Consider the following 20,564-nt stretch of genomic DNA (forward strand, 5'->3'; position numbering starts at 1 on the left):
AATTTATATATGATGCCTTAACCTTTTATGCTAAGGAAAGGAAGTGAATCATGAGTTTCAGATTGGTTCCTCCACCTCCCCCAGAAAATCTCGTAACAAAAAGATTATTACATGCCTGTAAGGTATTACAGGCCAATACACAAGAGCAAACAATTCACTAACAATTTGCTCAACATTAGGTTATATTCTCTTGCGCTTTACTACTACTGCCCTTCTATCTCTTCATTTCCATCACTGTCCATTCTTCCTCAGTTTTAGTGTCTTCACTATTCTCAACTTCAATCTCAAGCAAATCATAGAATCGTTAGGGTTGGAAAGGACCTTAAGATCATCTAGTTCCAACCCCCCTGCCGTGGGCAGGGACACCTTACACTAAATCATATCTCTGTCCACAGAATTTGAAATAAAGCATTTCTTAAACCTCACTGCAAATTTGGGATTTACTTGATGCTGCCTTAAATCTACTGATGACATAATGTTGCAGGAGGATTCTTTGCTTCGCTTGTAGGCAGCAGAACACACCACCTTGCATGAGCCAGTCTGAGTGCAAAGACTTCAGCTGTCCTTTTCTGAAGGGCTTCTTCACTCCTAGATCGAGCATCTGAACTCACAATGTCATTCATTCTGACAGGATCACAAGACCAATACTCATGTGTCTGACATCTTCATGATTGGTGTTAAATGCCGCTTAAGGCACCCTGGACACAAGTTGTGCTTTTTCACAGCACAACCTGGTCTTCAACAAGCATTCAACCAACTCCTCATTAAGTCAGTAGACATCCATCCTTGGGCTTGGCACCTACCAATTATTCCAGGCAGTTATTCTTTCTACCTTGTTTTATGCTTCACAATCACATAGGATGGCAATTTCATACCATCTGCTAACACTGACAACATTATTGTAATATACACTTTTTTTCATTCCCTGAAGATTTATGATAACATATTTTGTGCCCTACACTTCAGCACTGCATAGAAGGGCAAAGTAACCTACTGTCTCACTTGCAGAATCCATTTGGCTCAGTAGATAATCATAAGCTTTACACAACGCAACCACATGCTGCAGAAATTCACTGAATTTTCAGTGAAGCCAGAAACTCTTAGACAAAACCCACCATTATAATGTGTTACTTGTATATGCCCCAGCCATTATTGGCCTTGAATTCATATCACAGAACCTTTTGTGAAGTTCTGCCCTGTAAGGGTGCTGTGGCGCTGGAACAGGCTGCCCAAAGAAGTGGTAAATGCCCCATCTCTGGCAGTGCTCAAGGCCAGGTTGGACAGAGCCTTGGGTGACATGGTCTAGTGGAAGGTGTCCCTGCCCACGGCAGGGGGTTGGAACTGGATGATCTTAAGGTCCTTTCCAACCCAAATCATTCTATGATTCTATGATTCCTTGGCCTTTTAGTTTAATTATTTCCCATTAAGCCGAGTCTCTGTCTCTTCTTCAAAGATGTAACAATTCTACAGCTTGTCCTCCTCCTTCACGATGGTGTTCACTTTTGGGAAACTTCAAAGAGTTTCATGCTGAGTCAATGCAAAGAATTTAATTTCCATTACTTCCACCTTTGCACACTTGCCTCTGCCATGTTCTATGTTCTCCTTCCCTTGCAAGTCTTTTGGGGATTTTTTTAAATGTACATGTTATCACTAGGAGTTAAAAATTTGCACCAGAACTTCCCCTTCTATCTTTGGGGCACTTCCTTCTCCCTTGTACTTCCCATCTCCACATGAGGTGTCATTCTGCAAGTGACATAAAAGGTGCAGAAGGCTCATGAAACCACTGGAATTACAGTGGAATTCCCTGACCTCCAGCACACCACATCACCATGAGAGGGTGAAAAAAACAGCAGTGATCTTGTGCTCTCTCTGTCTCTATATTCAGTGTTCTACAGGACAATGAATTTACACTCATTCTGGAATTCTAATGTTAAGCTACCCGAGGAAAAGCTTGTCTTCCTGTCAGGTAATGACACTAAGTTTTGCCTGCCTGCTTAAAGCAAACTATTCACGATTTCCTACGCAATTTCCAATATGACTTAAGATGCAAAATCAATTAAAATGTGAAGTATTATTCTAGTTCATCACTCATCTTAGTGTGGTGCATTCAAAGGAATGTAATAGTAACAATTCATCATTTTGGGTACTCACCTATTCTGAACTTGGGCAGCTGCAAAATTTACATAGTTCTTCTTCTCAAGAAGTTTGGCCAATAGGTTCTCAATTGCACCCTTCTGGTTCTGAAAAGCCTCTTCCAGAAACTGATACCTTTTCAACATGCAAAAGATAGCAATTACCAAGGAGGAATGGGCTGAAACTCAAGGTTCCAATTTAGATACAAAGCTTTTGGAAAAAATATGACAAAACACACAGAAAAATCAAACTGTGTACACCAGTGTGTAAAATGATTCAGTACTGATAAAATCCTTTGCAAGTGTCCAGAAGACTGAACTCCTATGGGTCACATTAATTCCAACTATGCAGGGAGACGATGTGCTGCATCGTTTCACCAGACAGCAAGCAATGGAGCCCCAGCTAAAGCATACAGCAGAAGCTTCAAAGCTTGGCAAATCATTTTGCTGGCATTAATGAGAAAAATGCACTAATAGCTTAAACATACATTAAATGATACAGAAAACTCCTATCACAGAAAACTATTTTTCCAGCTGCTATTATACTGCTCATATTTGACTGAATTAGCTTAATCTGAAAGAAAACAGTCCTATTTAAATAAAAACCTAAACTCTTTCATACTTCCATGTGAAGAACATATCATTCCCTTCCAAGTCTTTCAAGAAAACAGCTTCTATATCAAAGGCACCTTCCATTACCTCATCTGAAAAGAGTGCAAGTAGCTACATCAAAGGAAACTATTGAAATTAGTTGCATTTTCCTAACATACAAGAGGAATGAACAGTGCAACAGAAGCAGAACACTTAAGCTGGAAACGGCACTGGGATTTAAGTAGCTCCAAGAGTTTTAATCTTCTCTGTTTTTTCTCAACTACCCAGAGATTCCCCTCAAGCCCCAAGATTCCTATCGGTCACTTGCCACTTCTTGTCTTCAGTAAGTAAACTTTATGCTTTCTACAGAAGTACCAGCAATTCACTTGAAACTCTGCACTGAACACTGGACCACATTGCTGCTAAAGTGGTGATTCATCCTCCTTTGGGGCAAACTATTGGTATTTCAGGTAAGAAGTAAACAGATTAAAACTAATCTTTGTTTCCACTTTATTTAGTGACCTTCATAAAGATCTCAGTTGTACTTCATGGCAGATGAAGCAGTCACCCTAACCATCTGTAAGTCACATCTGCAGACAGAACTCAGTTTAAAAGAAGATTCTGCAAGGTAGCATGTTAATAGCAAAGTATTCTCTTAGTGGAAGAGAACAGGTCAGTAGAACAAGATACATCTGTTAGTTAGCATCAGGCACAAAACAGATGCAAAGAAACCAACTAGAACAAGTTAGTTTACATATCCTAGGAGACCACACTGTTTTGGACACATCTTTCAGGGTATTTATGATCAAGCCTATGAAACAGGCTGTTAACAGTATTCATTTCAGAAGTAAAAGCGCTCCATTAGGCTGCTGTAGCAGCCTATGAGAGCAAACACTACTCTGTAAAACACACACTAAATTCAATATTGCAACATACTGACAATCCCTTTCACAGAGAAATCTCCCTTGTAGATTGACTGGGAAAACCAGTGCTGCAGTGGCTGATAAATACTTATTTATCCCCAGGTTCTCTATTATATCCCCAGGTTCTCTTGGGAAATGGGAGAGGTGCCTGAGGACTGGAGGAAAGCAAATGTCACCCCAGTCTTCAAAAAGGGCAAGAAGGAGGACCCGGGTAACTATAGACCAGTCAGCCTCACCTCCATCCCTGGGAAAGTGATGGAACACCTTATCCTTGGTGCCACCTTAAGGCATATCAAGGATAAGAGGGTTATGAGGGGCAGTCAACATGGCTTCACCGGGGGAAATCATGTTTGACCAATCTCTTAGCCTTTTATGAGGAAATAACACGGTGGATGGATGATGGCAGAGCGGTGGATGTGGTCTACCTTGACTTCAGCAAAGCATTTGACACAGTCTCCCACAGCATCCTCACGGCTAAAATGAGGAAGTGTGGACTGGATGATCAGGTAGTGAGGTGGACTGCGAACTGGCTGAAGGAGAGAAGCCAGAGAGTTGTAGTCTATGGGGCTGAGTCTAGTTGGAGGCCTATAACTAGTGGAGTGCCTCAAGGGTCAGTGCTGGGACCGGTATTATTTAATATATTCATCAACGATTTAGATGAGGGAATTGAGTGTACTATCAGCAAGTTTGCTGATGACACTAAGCTGGGAGGAGTGGCTGACACGCCAGAAGGCTGTGCTGCCATCCAGCGAGACCTGGACAGGCTGGAGAGATGGGCAGGGAGTAACTTGATGAAATATAACAAGGGAAAGTGTAGAGTCCTGCATCTGGGCAGGAACAACCCCAGGTTCCAGTATAGGTTGGGGAACGACCTGTTAGAGAGCAGTGCAGGGGAGAGGGACCTGGGGGTCCTAGTGGACGACAGGATGACCATGAGCCAACACTGTGCCCTTGTGGCTAAGAAGGCCAATGGCATCCTGGGGTGTATTAGAAGGGGGGTGGTTAGTAGGTCGAGAGAGGTCCTCCTTCCCCTCTACTCTGCCCTGGTGAGACCCCATCTGGAATATTGTGTCCAGTTCTGGGCCCCTCAGTTCAAGAAGGACAGGGAGCTGCTGGAGAGAGTCCAGCGCAGGGCAACAAAGATGATTAAGGGAGTGGAGCATCTCCCTTATGAGGAAAGACTGAGGGAGCTGGGTCTCTATAGTTTGGAGAAGAGGAGACTGAGGGGTGACCTTATAAGTGTCTATAAATATATAAAGGGGGAGTGTCACGAGGATGGAGCCAGGCTCTACGCAGTGGCAAACAATGATAGGACAAGGGGTAATGGGTACAAACTGGAACACAAGAGGTTCCACTTAAACTTGAGAAGAAACTTCTTCTCAGTGAGGGTGATGGAACACTGGAACAGGCTGCCCAGGGAGGTTGTGGAGTCTCCTTCCCTGGAGACATTCAAAACCCGCCTGGACACATTCCTGTGTAACATTACCTAGGTGTTCCTGCTCCGGCAGGGGGATTGGAGTAGATGATCTTTCGAGGTCCCTTCCAATCTCTAGCATACTGTGATAACACTGCAAACTACTTTTTCAAACATTCAAACAACTCTACAACAGAGCTGCTAAAGAGCAGGAAGTTTTAATGGATCTTAAGAAGTTCCAACCTTTTTCTACCAGCAAGCTCTGGAAACAAACACCAGCATTACTTTTTACTTGGAGTGAGGCAATGTTCAACAAACTAAAATCATGCAATTTTTCCCCTCTAATACCATAAGAATATATTAATCTACGATGCAAAATTTATACCTTACAAAAATACCCTAAATTGAACAACTGGTGCCTAAGAAAAGATGCCCTTTTAAGAAATTACCTCATCCATGACTATTTCACTTTCTGCTTCTTTACAGCACCAGGTACTCAGGGCTGTAGCAATTTCTATTCAAATCCTGACAGCATTGGTAAATGCCAGTTAACAATCACACCAAGTCACCTCAGCCCATGTTGGTTTGAATCTGCTCTTAGGATACTTCATGAAGCTCAACCAACTGATGGCTCAAAGTTTTCAGCACTCCACACAGGTTTTCCTTCGCAAGGGATCATTTCAGCCCAAAGAGCACATACAACAGTATTTAGGACATAAAATGCCATTTCATCCTCTGAGAAAGCACACCACAGGAATTAAGACATGGTAATATTTGTACCTGTGTTCTTTGTGTTCCAGTAACTGACAGTCTCTGCATGTCAGCCTGTCACATGTTTCACAGAAAAGTTTTAACTGCTCTTGTTTGTGGACAGGACAGAAAACAGGACGTTGACCAGATGCTCCCACGGCCTCTGTTTTTAAAAATAAACCAGTTTTGCATTGTAAAAATCAAACTGACACGATCTGAAGAGCAAAACAACTCACTTCCAAGCCCAGTAACAACCAAGAATGTGGAGAAAGACAACTATAGACCTGTTCTCACGCTCAAGTTCCCATTAATAGGTTCTCATTGAAGTATTTACAGTGCCAGCAGCTTATAGCTGCTTCTACTTGATTGTATTGAAAGAGAAGGAGAAATTCCTCTCCTATCACAACCACTCAAGACACTGGCATCTGTAAGAATACAAAGCCTGTACACAACACCAGGATCGTGTACACATGGTCACAGTTAAACTGTGTGCAATTTCACCTGATGCACTGAAGGACGGATCAAACTTCACGAGCTTTTACACTGTCAAACACCCTTAGGTTTTCTAAACTGTCACTACAAACCCTTTATAAAGCTCATCAAGTCATATGCAACTGAAGTGGTAAATACAAAGCAAACATTGCCCATGTTAAGGGTTACTTAAACTCCAGCTGATCTGCTTCCCTTTTCCATTTTAGCAAATAATAGACGATAATGTCAAAAAGCAGTTCTGAGCTTACGAAGAAGTGCTGCACAGTCTTCTAAGAATACTTTGAGCTTAGCACAGAGGAAAGCAGCCTTTGGAAGATACAGCAGGTAAGGTTTAAAACATGAATGTCTTAAATGTCTTAAACATGAATGTCTCCAACATTTCTGAAGCTTGTTATATCATGCAAGTTATTGTAAAGAAAAGAGAGCTCATGAATTTACAGCTGACACTCAGTAACAGGAATTTAAAGTCTCCAGGGTGTATCTTTGGTTCTTATAAAAAAGAAGGCACAAGCTCCTCCAAGAAAATAATGAACTGCCATCCCCAAGAGTCAAGACAGTTTCTAAGGATCAGTAGGTCAGGTCAAAGGAAGGCTACATTCTTGCCATAGGCTACCACACCAGCTCCAAGCTGGCTTCCTACAAACACCAACCTACATTTCTGATACAAGGTTTATTTTATTGGAACAGCCAATTTTTGGCACTTCTGCCTCAGGTTTAGTGAAGGGGAAGCAGAGCTACAGTATCACCTTGACAGTCACAATATAGCTCTCCTAATGAGGAACATCAGTAACATCAGTAACACTTTGCAGGGCCCTATACTTTGATTTCACCGTGTTTCTCACGTAGTAGGATTAATACGTTTAAACTTAAACAGATAATACTTCTTTTTGAAGAACACCCAATAAAACATACAGAGAAACTTCTCCAGAAATGAAGTTTTTTACAGAGCAAGTGAAATAAGATCATTTTCTAAAAGAACTAAGCTCAATAGCAAATTTTAACTATTAATCTGATTTTGATGAGAGTTGGCAGAAAGCAAAGCAGTTACCCTTTTGATATGGCACAATGAAACAATCATGAGGATCTTAATTCTAAATGGAGAGACAGAGAGAGCAGAACGTGAAGATCTCTCCTCCTCAGTAAGATCAGTCTTCATGTACATTCAGCTTGTGTAGAACCTACAGGCCTTTAAATCTGAATCCCATTTACAGATAACACCTTCTAAGCTAAAATCCAGCTTCCTTTTACCTGCTTTGGGAATGTTTTCCACATTACCTCAGCAGGTTATAAACAATACAGAGTCAAATAACAGTTTAAGAAGTTCTATAAAGCTGTACTTCTAACCAAAGTGCACACACAGTTCACACATTAAATTTTGCTAACCTAAAATACATTTGAACTCCACATTTACTCAGCAATATCAATACAACAGTAACATCACACTGAATATGGCTATGAGCTTATCTGTGCATACTTCTCTACTGGGAGAACTATAATTGCTCCTTATACATTTTGCTGTAGTTGGTGAATTTCCTTAGCCAATGGATATGTCAGTACTCTCCAGATTTAAATCCTCCATTTAGTTATTCTCCTAAAGTAAAGGATTATTAAGAATAGATCTAAATTCTTTCCAAAGATCTAAATTCTTTCCAAAGACTGCTCTCTCATTCTCTACTTAAGATATTTCTTCCTTTGGACATCACACTGTACAAAGTGTGAGTAAATAACCCACTTGAGTTTAAAATTTAATTTTTCCTCCATTTTTGGAGCTACAAATTCTGCACTGGGAGCTTTTTACTAAACTTTTCCCAAATCTTTGGAGAAAGCCATACATACAGTTGGTTCTTACCCAGATAATTCTCCCTGTCTCTTTCTATATGTGCCAAAGAAAAGGAGCTTACTATAGTGATACCCACACACTCACCTGAAGAAACATCCTCTTTTTTTCTGATCATATGATCTTTAGTAAATTTTACTCGCTGATGAGCTTCTATGCAAGTCTTGCACAACCATTCCCCACATTCTACACAAAATCCAACAGCACTAGCATTATCTTCACAGCTTGTACACACCTGCGAAGGGAAACAGGCAGTTACCATCATTTTCCTGGAAAGCATTAACATGTATAGACAAAGCCAGCAAGCGAATTTCAGCAAGCAGGAAAGTGCTATACCTGTTCTGACTTCTCATCAGAGCTGCTTGGTGCTTCTGATGTGTCTTTTACAAAGTAGTTATCCACCAGATCTATCTGTCTGCATTCTTGGCGGCATATGGGACATCTGATGACACCAACTGCAAGACAGAAAGTGTTTCCCAATTTTAAGATAAAGAACATAAAAAACAACACTCCCGGAATAAAAGATCACAAGAATGAAAACAGAACCCTCGGACTGCTCATTTCACTTGGCTAAATTGGAACAGGCTTCCCAGGGAAGCAGTGGAATCACTATCCCTGAAAGTGTTCACACACCATGTAGATGAGGCCCCCAGTGCTGTGGCTTAGCGGTGGCCTTGGCAGTGCTGGGGAATGGTTGGATTTGATGAGCTTAAAGGTATTTTCCAACCTGGGTGACTCTGTGATAAAAGACACTACCCTTAAAAGCAGCCATTACCTACAGGTAACAGTTTCTCCTAAAAAGCACCCCAACAACAACAAACCATGAACAAGAAAACCCCCACAAACCACATGCACCTCTCTTTAGAAGAGGCTCCATTTCCTAAGATGAGGGTGTGATAACTTTTACATCATACTCAGGTTTTACTACTGATTTCTTCCCCCCAAAATATGTATAAACCATGTATTTTTAGCCCAGTCATTTGTTCTCCCCAAGCAAATATCCTCATTTCCCCCCACTTTAGTTTAATAAACTCAAGACACATGTTAATTAATTTTTACAACCATCTACTGTGCAGTCTGTCTCAAGACAAACATTAGGAAAGGGATACAGATGAGTAAGACCAACTACCTGAAGGTTACAGGGGTTTTCCAAGTAGTGTTTTGCAGGGAAGGCAAATACCAAAAGCCACAATTTGACAGCAAAAATTCCTCTTAGGCCAGCTACACCTACCTTTCTGCAGCACATACAATGCTTTGCACATATAGATGTAAATGCATACACACGTAGCTTTAACACCGGATATGATGAGACTAGTTCCTTTCCAGTATCCGGCTTTGTTATCCTCTGTAATTGCTAAACTAGAGCTTGAAGTCCTCAGTGGAGCACTAACCTGCTACATGATCCAAACTGACATTTAAAGATGTTTTGTGAACAACAGACATTAAAAGTTTGAAAGCCTAAGTTACCTCTGAGGTAGTGGTTAACACCTAGTCTGAAGTTGCTATAAAACTTCATTGTCATCACCATTTTCAAGGAGAAGCTTTCAAAGCAATTGGGTATTTTTATACACAGAGACACCTGAAATGACTTTGGAAAGTAAGAGTAATTAAATGATGCTCAACTCCTTTGTGGATATGCAGTTAAAACAGCAGGACTTATTTCAGAGAGATTAATTACATTAGTAGTAAACGAGTTAATTTTTTCAAGTGCTAAAATTAACAATGGCTTCAGAACACACAGGATTCACTGCAGAGCAATATGAATCCAAGTAAGAAGTCCCTGTACCATCAAACCAAACATGCTTCTAGTACAGGACGTGAAAAATAGCCAATGTTCTAGTACCTACATGTACAAAAGCTTTCACATATACAATGAAGCTTCTACATATGCAGAGCCTTCAGATTTTCTTACTACTGAGAGACAACATTCTTTAGGGAATACTATAATGAAAGTCACCTATCTGCTGATGTGCCTATACTTACAGGCCAAAAGTTTCTAACCATTAAAATGCTCCATCTAAAACCAGGCCACAGTTAAATCTAATTTTTAGTGCTGTCTTGGGCTGATCATACAAAAATCCTGCAGGAAGCACAAAAGCATCCAAGATTTATAATCTTTACACAAAGAGAAGTCAAACTCCACTAAAGCAAAGCGCTTCCTGTAAGGCAGGTTTGGATTTCGGTTTTAAACCAGACAAATCACTAAAAGCCTGAATAAACTCAAGCCTTTTCATGCCAGAAGAGCAACACAAATGGCAGCCCATGGGCTGGATTTGGACCACGGGTAATTCTACCTTGACCACTGCATCTCTCTGGAAGGACACAGGGAACATGGAGTCCACAAACACTGCTGACAGTCAAACATCCACATTCCGCAACTCCATATTCAAGCACACTTTGCACACCAGTACTCACTGGCGTTCTGCACATATCTCAATACAACATAACCCTAAGATGAGGCCTTGCAATTCTTATTTAGCATATACACTTCATTTTCACATCTCAATGCCCTCAATTACTTCCAAAGTAGCTTTCCAATATTATATGAGCAACTCGTACTCATGTCCTGCTCTTTGAATCTAATATAAGCCAAATTAATGCAGCATCGTTTGTACTAGAAACCAGATGGAAAACATACAGATGTGGCTAATTTTGTGAGGGGAGAGGGAGAAGTAGATAAAGATCATGCTGAAATAACACACACATAGAAGAAAACCAGAAAGAAATCCTTACCTGACAAAACTGGAGGTCATTTGCCATCTAATGAAGTTTATGGTAAGGATTTCATGTGAATGCATTTTAGGACAAGCTATGGCTCAAATGTTTATATAACTTACTAGAAAAACAAGGTTTCATTGCCAGTTTCAGTCCGAAATACTTCTTATGTAAGAAAATTGAAATGAAACACAAGTATCATCCCACAGCAGAAATTACTGCACTGGTTTTCTGCATCCATTTAATTTAGAAGCTTAATACTGATTAAAAAAAACAACAAACAAAACCAAACCAACCACCCACCCCAACACAAATGTATTTAGCCCTAGTATACACATTTCCACTGTAACTCTGCTTTCAGAAAGGGCATGTACCTACATCCAAAGAATGTATCCGACAGCACACAGAAAAAAATCCCAACCCTATTCTTAAAAGATCAAAGTTGAATTAGAATTAGACACATTCATAGAAATTAGGAAGCTCAGACTGGTTTATCATCTCTCCCAATCCAAACTATTACCGTAAAGACATCCCACACTCTAAAAAATGGCTTCAAAATAATACAAAGCCACATACATCAACACTCAAGAGGTTAATAGCAGCACTGAAGAGTTGAGAATCGGCAAGTTTCTTTCACACTTCCCATTTCAAATCCTACACAACTTGGTTTTACTAATCCATAAAGCAGAAATGCTTCTTCCCTGGCAAAAATATTAGGAGATATAGTACGTATTGACCACATGACATGGAACTCGGAGGGTCTGTTTTGAACAGCAGTTCCCATCTGATTTACAGTACACTGGCATCAAAATACCTTCATCAGCATTAACTCCAGGAACAGAGTTATACTTCAGGCGCCAAAAAGGAAAAAAAAAAAAGCCCCCCCCCCCCAAATGTCACCATCCACAGCTGCTCTGGGGGGAAGTATCACTTTCATGAAGAAATCCAAGAACAATCAGCCTTTGGACCTAAAAGGCCACAGAAAGTAAGGAGCTGTTTTGCAAGAGCTGCAGGTAAGGAGTGGACTTCCAGCTTCTTACACTGCATTGAGGAGGACTCACATCACCAGTTTTTCTACTTGTTTAATCACAAACCTCATAATAAGACCTGTAACAACCACGAGCACAAACACACCATACTTGATACACACAGCTGTATGTACCACATTTCCCCTTCCCTGCCATTTCCAGTCACACTGTGAATTACATCCTATTCCCAGTCAATCGTGCAGTTCAAATCAGATTCTACTTTTTGTCACACACTTCTTCAGACTTTATCCGGAACAGCAAAAACATTCTCAATCATGTTTACTGCCCCTCATCTGCTGCATGTAGTATAAATCAAGTTTTGTTTCTCTCCTCTTACCCTATGTGAGGTTGATTTCAGTGAGAGCAGGAATAATTTCTTGCCTGGAGATTTGGTTTGAGCCCCACCAATTCAGTAGGTAAGAAAAGCCTGCCTTGCATTGCTAACCCCACTCAAAGAGAGGCAGGTTTCATTTGCCACCTTCTCACATGATGAGCCATTCCTCCCTACTGGAGTTTCCAAAGCCTGCAAAAGAGGCTTCATCCTTGCAGACATTTACACTATTGTAATGATAAAGCTTCCCAGGGCAGAAAATATTTGCAAGCACTCATGCGATTTAATAACTCAAACTTCCGTTTGAAGTTCCGACTTGGCATGCTTGCAGTCCTCCAAGGAACGAATCTCTGCCAGGTTTCATTTACTGGCTGAGAGCACCAACAGTAGTTACCACACGTGTGTAATATTTACTTCTCACAGAAATGTAAGGGTCCAAATACTCCTCCATATAGCTATACATTAACAACCTTAATCTAGCGTCAGGGGTTAGACCTTGAAATAAACCCTCCCGGGTCAGGTAAGTGACACAATCCCACTGAAATCTATCAGAATATAAATACATTTGGAAGAAAAATAACTGCTTTGAAGGTCCACTCCTAACTCTGCCTTTGCTTTTGACAAACAACCCTTGCTTGTATCACAAATGTCATGCATTGACCTGACAACATGCTATATTTAGTGAGGAAAACCAATTTATAGCAGTCACAGACATCTATTTTTATAAAAATTACATATGCTCTAGAATGTTACCAGACAAAAGCGTCCTTTAAAAATACACTGAAATTACATTTAGAACAAGATTTAAGTTTCAGACCAAGATTTTAATAAGCCCAGATGAACTGAACATTTGTCAGGACTTGGCCTTTGCTGGGATCCAGCAGATATAAATCCATGACCCTCACTCATCAACACAGGAGAAAGCCAAAGAACCAAGAAAATTCAGGTGACGTATGCTAACATTTCCTAAACCCAAGATGGTCTGCACTGAGACAGCTTAAAGCAGTCTATTTGATGCAGGAGTTTTCAGCTTTCGAGACTGAAAATACAATAACTACAACTGAATTCAGTTTAAGTGCTGTGTCAGACACTCCCAGCCATCATACTGGTTTTAGGGCCCCCTCCCAAAGCAAATTAAAACTACTTCCTGCATAATTTAAGGTGTGATTAATACATGGTTTCTAAATACACAAACAGTGGGTACAGGAGCTGAATTCAGCTATCAAAATAATTTATGATACTAGGTATGACAGCACTCAGTAGTAAATGGACTGTTCCTCAAATTATACATACATGCATATTAAGTTATGGAGGTTTCCCTTAGGCTCCCCAAAAGCATCCTCCAGCTAATGCAGATTGTGCCATTCTCAGGGAGCTGGGAGGGCCACACATTCCCTCTGTTGAGATAATCTTCTTATGAGAGATTGTAAATATCTCGGCAAGAGTGAAACCTCCAAACAAGTCTCTTCCCAGGAGCAGCTGCAGCAGTGGGTGCAGAACAAGGTGGTTTGTGGGATCTGTAACAGTCTGAAATCTCTAACTTCAAAGTAAGCCTTTTTCAGAACACTGTGATCAAACAGAAGGTGGCATTTTCTTGTAACCTGTTCACTCTGAAAGGAAGAGCGCAGCTGAACAGCTGAAACACTGGGCATTAAGCAATCAGCTATCCACCAAATAAACACACATTCCAATGACCTAGAAAGTCATTAAGCTGCATATGTTACTTTTTATGTTTAACAAGTGGCATAAAAGTATGCTTTAAATACACAAAACAAAATACTTTTTCCCCCAACATAAACAACAGCCAAAACAATCTGTCACTACCACAATAGGTATGATCCCACCAGTGACTTCTCTATAACAGAGCCAGCCACAACTTCAGATTGTGGTTTTAAATTTAAGTCAGTTTCTTAAACTTGTGGGAATTGAGACCATTCTTCTGTCTTCACTAGCAGTGTCTCTCAAGGGAGTGGCAACAGGGTAGGAGAAGAGATGCTGATATAGATCACAAACTCCTGCCTTCAAGCATCCTTCTGTTTTCCCCAAGAGCAACAGCATGTTTTCACCAGGAGAGGACACAGAACTGTTCTGTAGGTACTGAGGTTGCACTCAACTCCTGGTAAGTGCCTTCCACAGTTATTACCCAATCAATACAGGTATTTATTACTGTTAATACTGACAACTCTTACAGAGCAAAATCTAAAGCTAATTAACAAAGAAACCAGGAAAATGACAAAAGAAACCCCTGTTCTTTTCCATAACACTTCTAATCACGTTATCTAGGTGTAGAGACAGTAAAAATGGCAGCAGACAAATTTAAATGCATATAGAATAGTACAGCAAATAAACAAGAACTGAGAGCCTGCAGTTAAGTGTAACCTGTTTCAGGTATAGCTATAGGTACCACTTTTCATAAATTCTTCCTTCATGAAAAAATACCTGCTCGTGTTTAAGGAGACTAGAGAAGCAGTAGAATGGGAAGTAACACATCATGACCATCAAAACTCATGACAGCAGGGAAGGAACCTGTATGATTAAGCAATGTAGTACTTCTCTGGATGCTGAGAATGCTCATATTGGACCTGACTGACTGGTAAGCACTTCAAGTGCCATTTAACTGATTCCATTTACAAGTGGCAAGCACTGTCCACAAACCTGCATCTTCTGTCTGGTCAACGCCTTGTTCTTAAGTGACCTGCTGGGCTAATGCATTTGTGCATGCAAACATGCATGCATTTTGTGCATAACGTGCATTTGTACCACCACGACAGATCACACATGTCTCTACCAGTGTAGTTTCCTGGAGCAAAGACACCCATGATGCTCACATCACCCAAAAGTTTTTGATGCAGCAACCCAAAGGGGAATTCTTACTTCAAAGAACAGATTAAAGCATTCTTAAGATACATGTAGCGAGAAGTGAAACTCCAGTTTACACATACTTCAGAACCTAAGGCTTTGCGGTGTTCCTACACTCGTATCTTGACAGAAACAGCAAGATGCAGATAATCCTGCTGATGGCCATAAAATCAACTTAGCTTCAAGTTCTGTATCTTTCATTTGCATCTATAATGCAAAATATAAAATCTGGAATTTAACAAGAGGGTTCACAAGCCCAAGTGCTTTAGTTACTGCATTTATCAGCTACATTGAATTAATCAGCTTTTTAAAAGCAATGGACTTTCAAAGACCACATCCTAGATGAACTGCTTCTGGACAGTCTGGATGAAGGCAGCACTACCAAGTCAGGTTAATTACCTCACTATGCAACACAGGAAAGGCTCAAGTCCTTGCTAAATCCAGAAAGATGCCACCAAACAAGGTCTCAGTGACCACAAGGCCCAATTAAGAGCTGCAAAACCACTTCCCAAGGCCCTCATTTGGTCTGCAGACCACAGCATGGGAGTCGCTCTATGAAGAGCTTCAGAAGCTTTTCAATTCTATCTCTGAATGCTTTAAAAGAAAAATCAAGCTGTGATTTCAATACACACACTTGGAAGGAGCAGTTTACACTCGTTCGACGGCACAGGAATTATACATGCGTAGAGTACACAGGCACAGCAAGTCAAGCGACAAACAGCACTGCAGTGGTTTAACTCGGACCACAGGACACACGAAACTGAAAGCAGGTGTACTCCACACACCACTGCCAAGCAAGCCATGTCATACTGTAACAACAGTGAGCTACACCTCACTCGACAGTATTTTTCCTCGAGTACTGACCAGCCGAACACTCCCTCACAGACACGCCTCTGCTGGAGCACCCCTGAAAGCCAGAACACAACGTACAAGGCAATTCACGCTGCAATTCCAAGACCTCACAAGTTTCAGCCCTGGCTTACAAACACGGCGCAAACTGCTGATGGGCGTGGTAAGAGAGATCCCGGAGGATCAGAGCAGCAGCAGCAACGGCGGGCACGGACGCAAGCTCTATCGGTAGAGCTGTCAAACGAGGCCGAGACAAACTGCGGGCTCAAGCCCGGAAAAGCTGAAGCTCGCTCGATGCCAGAGACAAGAACCTGCAAGCAACGCAGAGGAACCTCCCGAAGAAGCCGCCAGCGCTGCCGGCTTCCCCCGCACTCACCTTGCTGGATGTCGCCGTTCGCCCCGCCGGGCACAGGCACGCTGAGCTGCCGTTCGGGCTCGGGCAGGCAGCGCCGGCAGAAGGAGTGCAGGCAGGGCAGCAGCTTCGGCTCGGCCTCCCGCCGGCTCTGCAGGCTCTGCGCGCAGACGGCGCATGTGTCCAACAGCGAAAACGGCCCCGGCGCCGCCGGTGTCAGCGGAGGCACCGGGCTGGGGCCAGGCCCTGGAACGGCACCGGGCCCCGACGCCGCTGCCTCGGCCTCGGCCTCCGCGAGACCGCGCTCCGCCGCCGCCGCGCCGGGACTCTCCCGCTCCTCAGGCGGCACGGCGGCCGAGGGGGAGGCGGCCGCGGGCTCCGCGCCGCCGCCTCCGCCCGGCCCGGCCTCGGCAGCCCCCTCCCCGCCGCCGCCGCCTCCTTTGTTTTCCGCCATGTTTCCTCCTTTGAACCCAGCTCCCCGCTCCGCTCACGTACGGCGTCACCGCGCGCCTCACGCAATGGAGGCGGGGCCCGGGAGGCCGCGCGCAGCGGCGCGTGCTCCGCCAGCGAGCGAGGGTGGGGCGGGAAGCGTCCGGAAAGAACGAGTCGTGACGTGAGGCGGCCCGCCGCCGCGCCTCAGCGTTCATCTCCCATTGGTCCGTGTCAGACGCTTTCCAGCCAATCGAAAGAGGAGGCTTCAGAGCTAGGGGCGGAGCGTGCAGCGGGGAGCTGGCCCCCCCCACCGGGGTGCTCCTTAGGCGGCTGCGGGGGCCGGGGGGAGCCGGGGCTGGCTGCGACCCGCAGCTCCCGCCCGGAGGGAACGGTGGGGACCCGGCGGGCGGAAGGGGCTGTGTCCCCATCACCACCCGCTCCCACCGAGGAACAAGCAGCAGAGCGCTGTGGGGAGCCCTCTGAACGCAGTGAGCATCCCAGAGACGGGAGTTGGGGCCCTGCAGCTGACGGCGGTGGAGCACCGGAGAACGCGGGTGTGTTACGATGCTAAGACCTGCAGGCAGTGCGCCGTGCCGGGCTGCGGTGGAAGGTGAGAAGTACACGGAAGAAGGTAATGAGCGTTCCCGTGACAGCCGTGTAGCACGGGGCACAAAACCCCGTGGGAAAAGGGGTGTGAAGCGACAGCAAAGTAGGACAAGGGAAATGGCTTGAACCTGCCAGAGGAGAGACTGAGATGAACTCTTAGGCAGAAGCTCTTCCCTGTGAGGGTGCTGAGGCGCTGGCACAGGGTGCCCAGAGAAGCTGAGGCTGCCCCATCCCTGGCAGTGCTCAAGGCCAGGTTGGACACAGGGGCTTGGAGCAAGCTGCTCTAGTGGAAGGTGACCCTGCCCGTGGCAGGGGTTGGACCTGTGAGCTTTAAGGTCCCTTGAACCCAAACCAGGCTGTGATTCCATGAAAATCCCTTAGGCATGGCACAGTCCAACTGGGACCCCTCACATGCACAAACAAGTACCTGTGCAATGCTGTACACCCTATCCTAGCCTTTCTCCCAGGCTGGCATGGGCCAGTTACAAATACTCTAACAGCAGCAGCCTCCACCCAGGCTCAGTCTCCCACAGTGGGTTCAAGTTCACACACATCAGCCATGCAGTGCCAGTCACTGGGTTCAGTGGACTGCTTGCAGGCTGGCTTTTGAACACGAAGCAAAAGCCATAAAGATAGCAAAACTGTGTTTATTAAAGGCATAGGGGAAAATGTAAAATCATGAATAGATTTTTCTTTAAGAGCTCCTACATTTGGTATTTAAAAACAAAACAATTCACAAACCAATTAAAATACATTTAACTATGCACATAACACATGTGAACAGAGCATTTTGAGTCCTAGAAATGAAAACAAAGAAAAGAAACAATGAAAGTAACATCACACAATTGCAACTTGAGATGTCTACAAAGACACAGCATCTCCAAAGGTTTTTGCGTTAACACATGCTGCAGTGAGACACCAAGGGTGAAGTCACTGGAAGTCTTGCTGGATGTTCTCCTTGTTCGCCTCACCATGCTGCTGTTTGATTTGTGAGATTTCATTTTCCAGCTGCACAATGGTTCGTTCAATCTCATAGTTTTTACTGACAAGAGACACCCATCTGGAAGGGAGAAAAAAATTGAAAAGCCTTTAAGTTTTATGTAACCATCCTCTGCTTTAAAATAAAGAGACAATTATTGCTCCAAAAAGCACAAAGGCATGGAATAATGCAGTGTTTTTCTCAACACATGATAAACATCTGTCAGTAGCAATGGTGGTTTGAACAACGAAAGTTAAAAAACGTAGGTTTTAACCCTGTCAAGATTTTGTATGCAGAGATTTACTAGAATCAACCCCACTGACTGCCAGTATTTAAAGAGTTTAAAAAACAGTTTAGGCACTCTGAAGGAGCTGATGTGTCCTCCTTCCACATCTGTTGCTCACTGATTCACTTAACTGTAGCAACTCTCACATAGACCTGAATTACAAACCCTCTGTGCAAAGCAACAAGCAGTTTTCCCACGGTAACATCCCACAACAGTATGGAAAGATCACAGACGCTCTGCACGGAAGAATTCCAGGCAGAAGCTTTACTTGTGGAAGGTTTAGCAGAGAACTTGAGATACTCACGTGGATTCCATTTCTCGGAGCTTGGCCCCAGCTGTGAGTTGCATGTTCTTTCGTTGCCAGTTCAGATCCTGAATGTTTTTCCTGGGGAGAAAAAAAGATGGATTTCTTTTTATCTCCTTTCTTTACAAGCTGTAATTTCTAATTTCATAAAACATTTGTGTAGCCAGGGCTGTAACTGCAACAGATAGATGGACAAATCCCAGTACAGAACCCTAAGACAGACAGACAGATAGACAGAAACAATAAAAGCACAAACACAAAACCTCCGCTGTACTACAAGCAAAACTTCCAACATTCAAACCCACTGCTTGAGGATGGCAGGGTCAGATCTGTTAATTACTGTTGTTACTGGGTCTTTTTTCCTGTGACTGTGGCAGCAGCACACACACAAGCCTTGCACAGCCTGGGGGAAGAGGCTCACTTTCCTTCCAACTTCATTCTGAAAAATGTAGAAAAAAATCACTCACCTCAACTTCTGAAGCTCTTTCTGGGCTTGTTCTATCATATGAACCAGATGTCTAAGAGCGCAATGGAAGCAAAGTGTTAGGAACACATACAATTGCTGGCTCTGACCCATTTAAGATACAAAAAGCCACAAAAAGGTCCTGCAGGAGTGAGTCCAGAACCTGCGATTGTGGCTACCCCATCCCTGGCAATGTTCAAGGCCAGGTTGGACGGGGCTTGGAGCACCCTGCCCCCTATGGCAGGGGGCTGGAACTGGATGAGCTTTAAGGTCCCAACCAACCTAAACATGTCTGGGATTTTATGATACGTTCTGAAGATCCCCACTGATGTACACAGGGAAACACCTCAACCACAGAGAAGCTGAAGTCAGAACTTCAGCGAGGTCCCGCAAAGCCTTACTCGTTGTACACTTTCCAAGCATTACAGCCGTGCTGCGACATGAGCTCCAGGTTCTCGATGCGCACGGCCTGGTGCTCCAGCTGCGCCATGGAGTTGTTCACGCACTCCTGCCACGCCGTGATGTCGTTCTTCTGTCCGGAGGACGGCGCCGGCAGCTCGTACCTGCATCAGAACGCCCGCCCGCCTCAGGACGGGGCGCGGGAGACTCCGCTCTCGGGCCGGTGCCCCTGGCCCTGGGGCCGCCCCGTTTACCTCTTCATGCTGAGCAGCTCCAGGGGCTGCCGGGCCGCCAGGCGCTCGAACTCGTTCCGCATGATCTCGGTCTGCGGGAAGGCGCGGGTGAGGCGGCGGGGGGAGCCCAGCCCGGGGAAGGGGCAGGAAAGGGGGGAGCTCGGTCCACCTCACCTCGAAGGCGCTGAAGTCGTGCGCCGGCAGGTAGCTGAGGTAGTTCTTGGTGGGCCGGTACCGCCGCGTCTCCTCCTCCACTAGCGCCGCGGCCTAGCGCACACAGGGCGTCAGGCACCTCGGCTCCTGGCCCAGATCGCTCCCGCCTCCCCGGCCCGGCCCGGCCCGGCCCACACTTACCGCCTCCCGGACGCCCGGCGCCTCATAGCCCTGGTCGAAGTAGGGCAGCGCGTCCACCACAACGTCCCCGGCCACTAGCCCTGGGCCCGCCATAATGCGCCCGGGCCAGCACTGCGCCTGCGCGTCGCACCTCAGCTACGGCACCGCGCAGCGAACCCGCCCCGCCCCTCGCGGCCCCTCCCCGCCCCTCGCTGCCCAGCCCCGCCCTCCGCCCCGAGACCCCGCCCCTCCCGGT

At 44.5% G+C, this 20,564-nt stretch overlaps 2 protein-coding genes across 4 annotated transcripts in view; both read right to left on the reverse strand.

Moving 5' to 3' along the window:
- TRIM33 (tripartite motif containing 33) overlaps positions 1-16,742 on the reverse strand; it is a 31,364-nt gene extending 14,622 nt beyond the window's left edge. For all 3 annotated transcript variants that reach the window (XM_061454920.1, XM_061454918.1, XM_061454917.1), the window contains exons 1-5: positions 16,298-16,742; positions 8,476-8,594; positions 8,227-8,374; positions 5,841-5,973; positions 2,152-2,268 (exon numbers count right to left, since the gene is read on the reverse strand). In XM_061454920.1, the coding sequence (XP_061310904.1) occupies positions 2,152-2,268; positions 5,841-5,973; positions 8,227-8,374; positions 8,476-8,594; positions 16,298-16,727 (947 nt within the window). In that variant the 5' untranslated portion in view covers positions 16,728-16,742. The remainder of the gene's footprint in view (positions 1-2,151; positions 2,269-5,840; positions 5,974-8,226; positions 8,375-8,475; positions 8,595-16,297) is intronic.
- Positions 16,743-17,938: 1,196 nt separating this feature from the next.
- On the reverse strand, positions 17,939-20,464 carry BCAS2 (BCAS2 pre-mRNA processing factor). The gene is made up of 7 exons (XM_061454953.1): positions 20,330-20,464; positions 20,150-20,242; positions 19,997-20,067; positions 19,745-19,906; positions 19,348-19,398; positions 18,881-18,961; positions 17,939-18,371 (listed from the first exon to the last, which is right to left on the reverse strand). The coding sequence occupies exons 1-7, from the start codon at positions 20,420-20,422 to the stop codon at positions 18,242-18,244; spliced, it is 681 nt and encodes a 226-aa protein (XP_061310937.1). The 5' UTR covers positions 20,423-20,464; the 3' UTR covers positions 17,939-18,241.
- Positions 20,465-20,564: the final 100 nt, after the last annotated feature.

The sequence above is a fragment of the Pezoporus flaviventris genome, unplaced genomic scaffold (genome assembly GCF_033815535.1).
Source record: "Pezoporus flaviventris isolate CSIRO_AGI_PZ_B2104156 unplaced genomic scaffold, CSIRO_AGI_Pfla_v1 ptg000017l, whole genome shotgun sequence".
Classification (NCBI taxonomy): Eukaryota; Metazoa; Chordata; class Aves; order Psittaciformes; family Psittacidae; genus Pezoporus; species Pezoporus flaviventris.

Bases quoted from the DNA above. Each gene is read 5' to 3' on its own strand.
- BCAS2 (XM_061454953.1), bottom strand. From the start codon at position 20,422: ATGGCGGGCCCAGGGCTAGTGGCCGGGGACGTTGTGGTGGACGCGCTG. The intron at 19,907-19,996 runs GTAAACGGGGCG...GTTCTGATGCAG, and splicing joins GAGCTGCTCAGCATGAAGAG to GTACGAGCTGCCGGCGCCGT. The intron at 18,372-18,880 runs GTGAGTATCTCA...TCTCCCTTCCAG, and splicing joins CTCCGAGAAATGGAATCCAC to ATGGGTGTCTCTTGTCAGTA.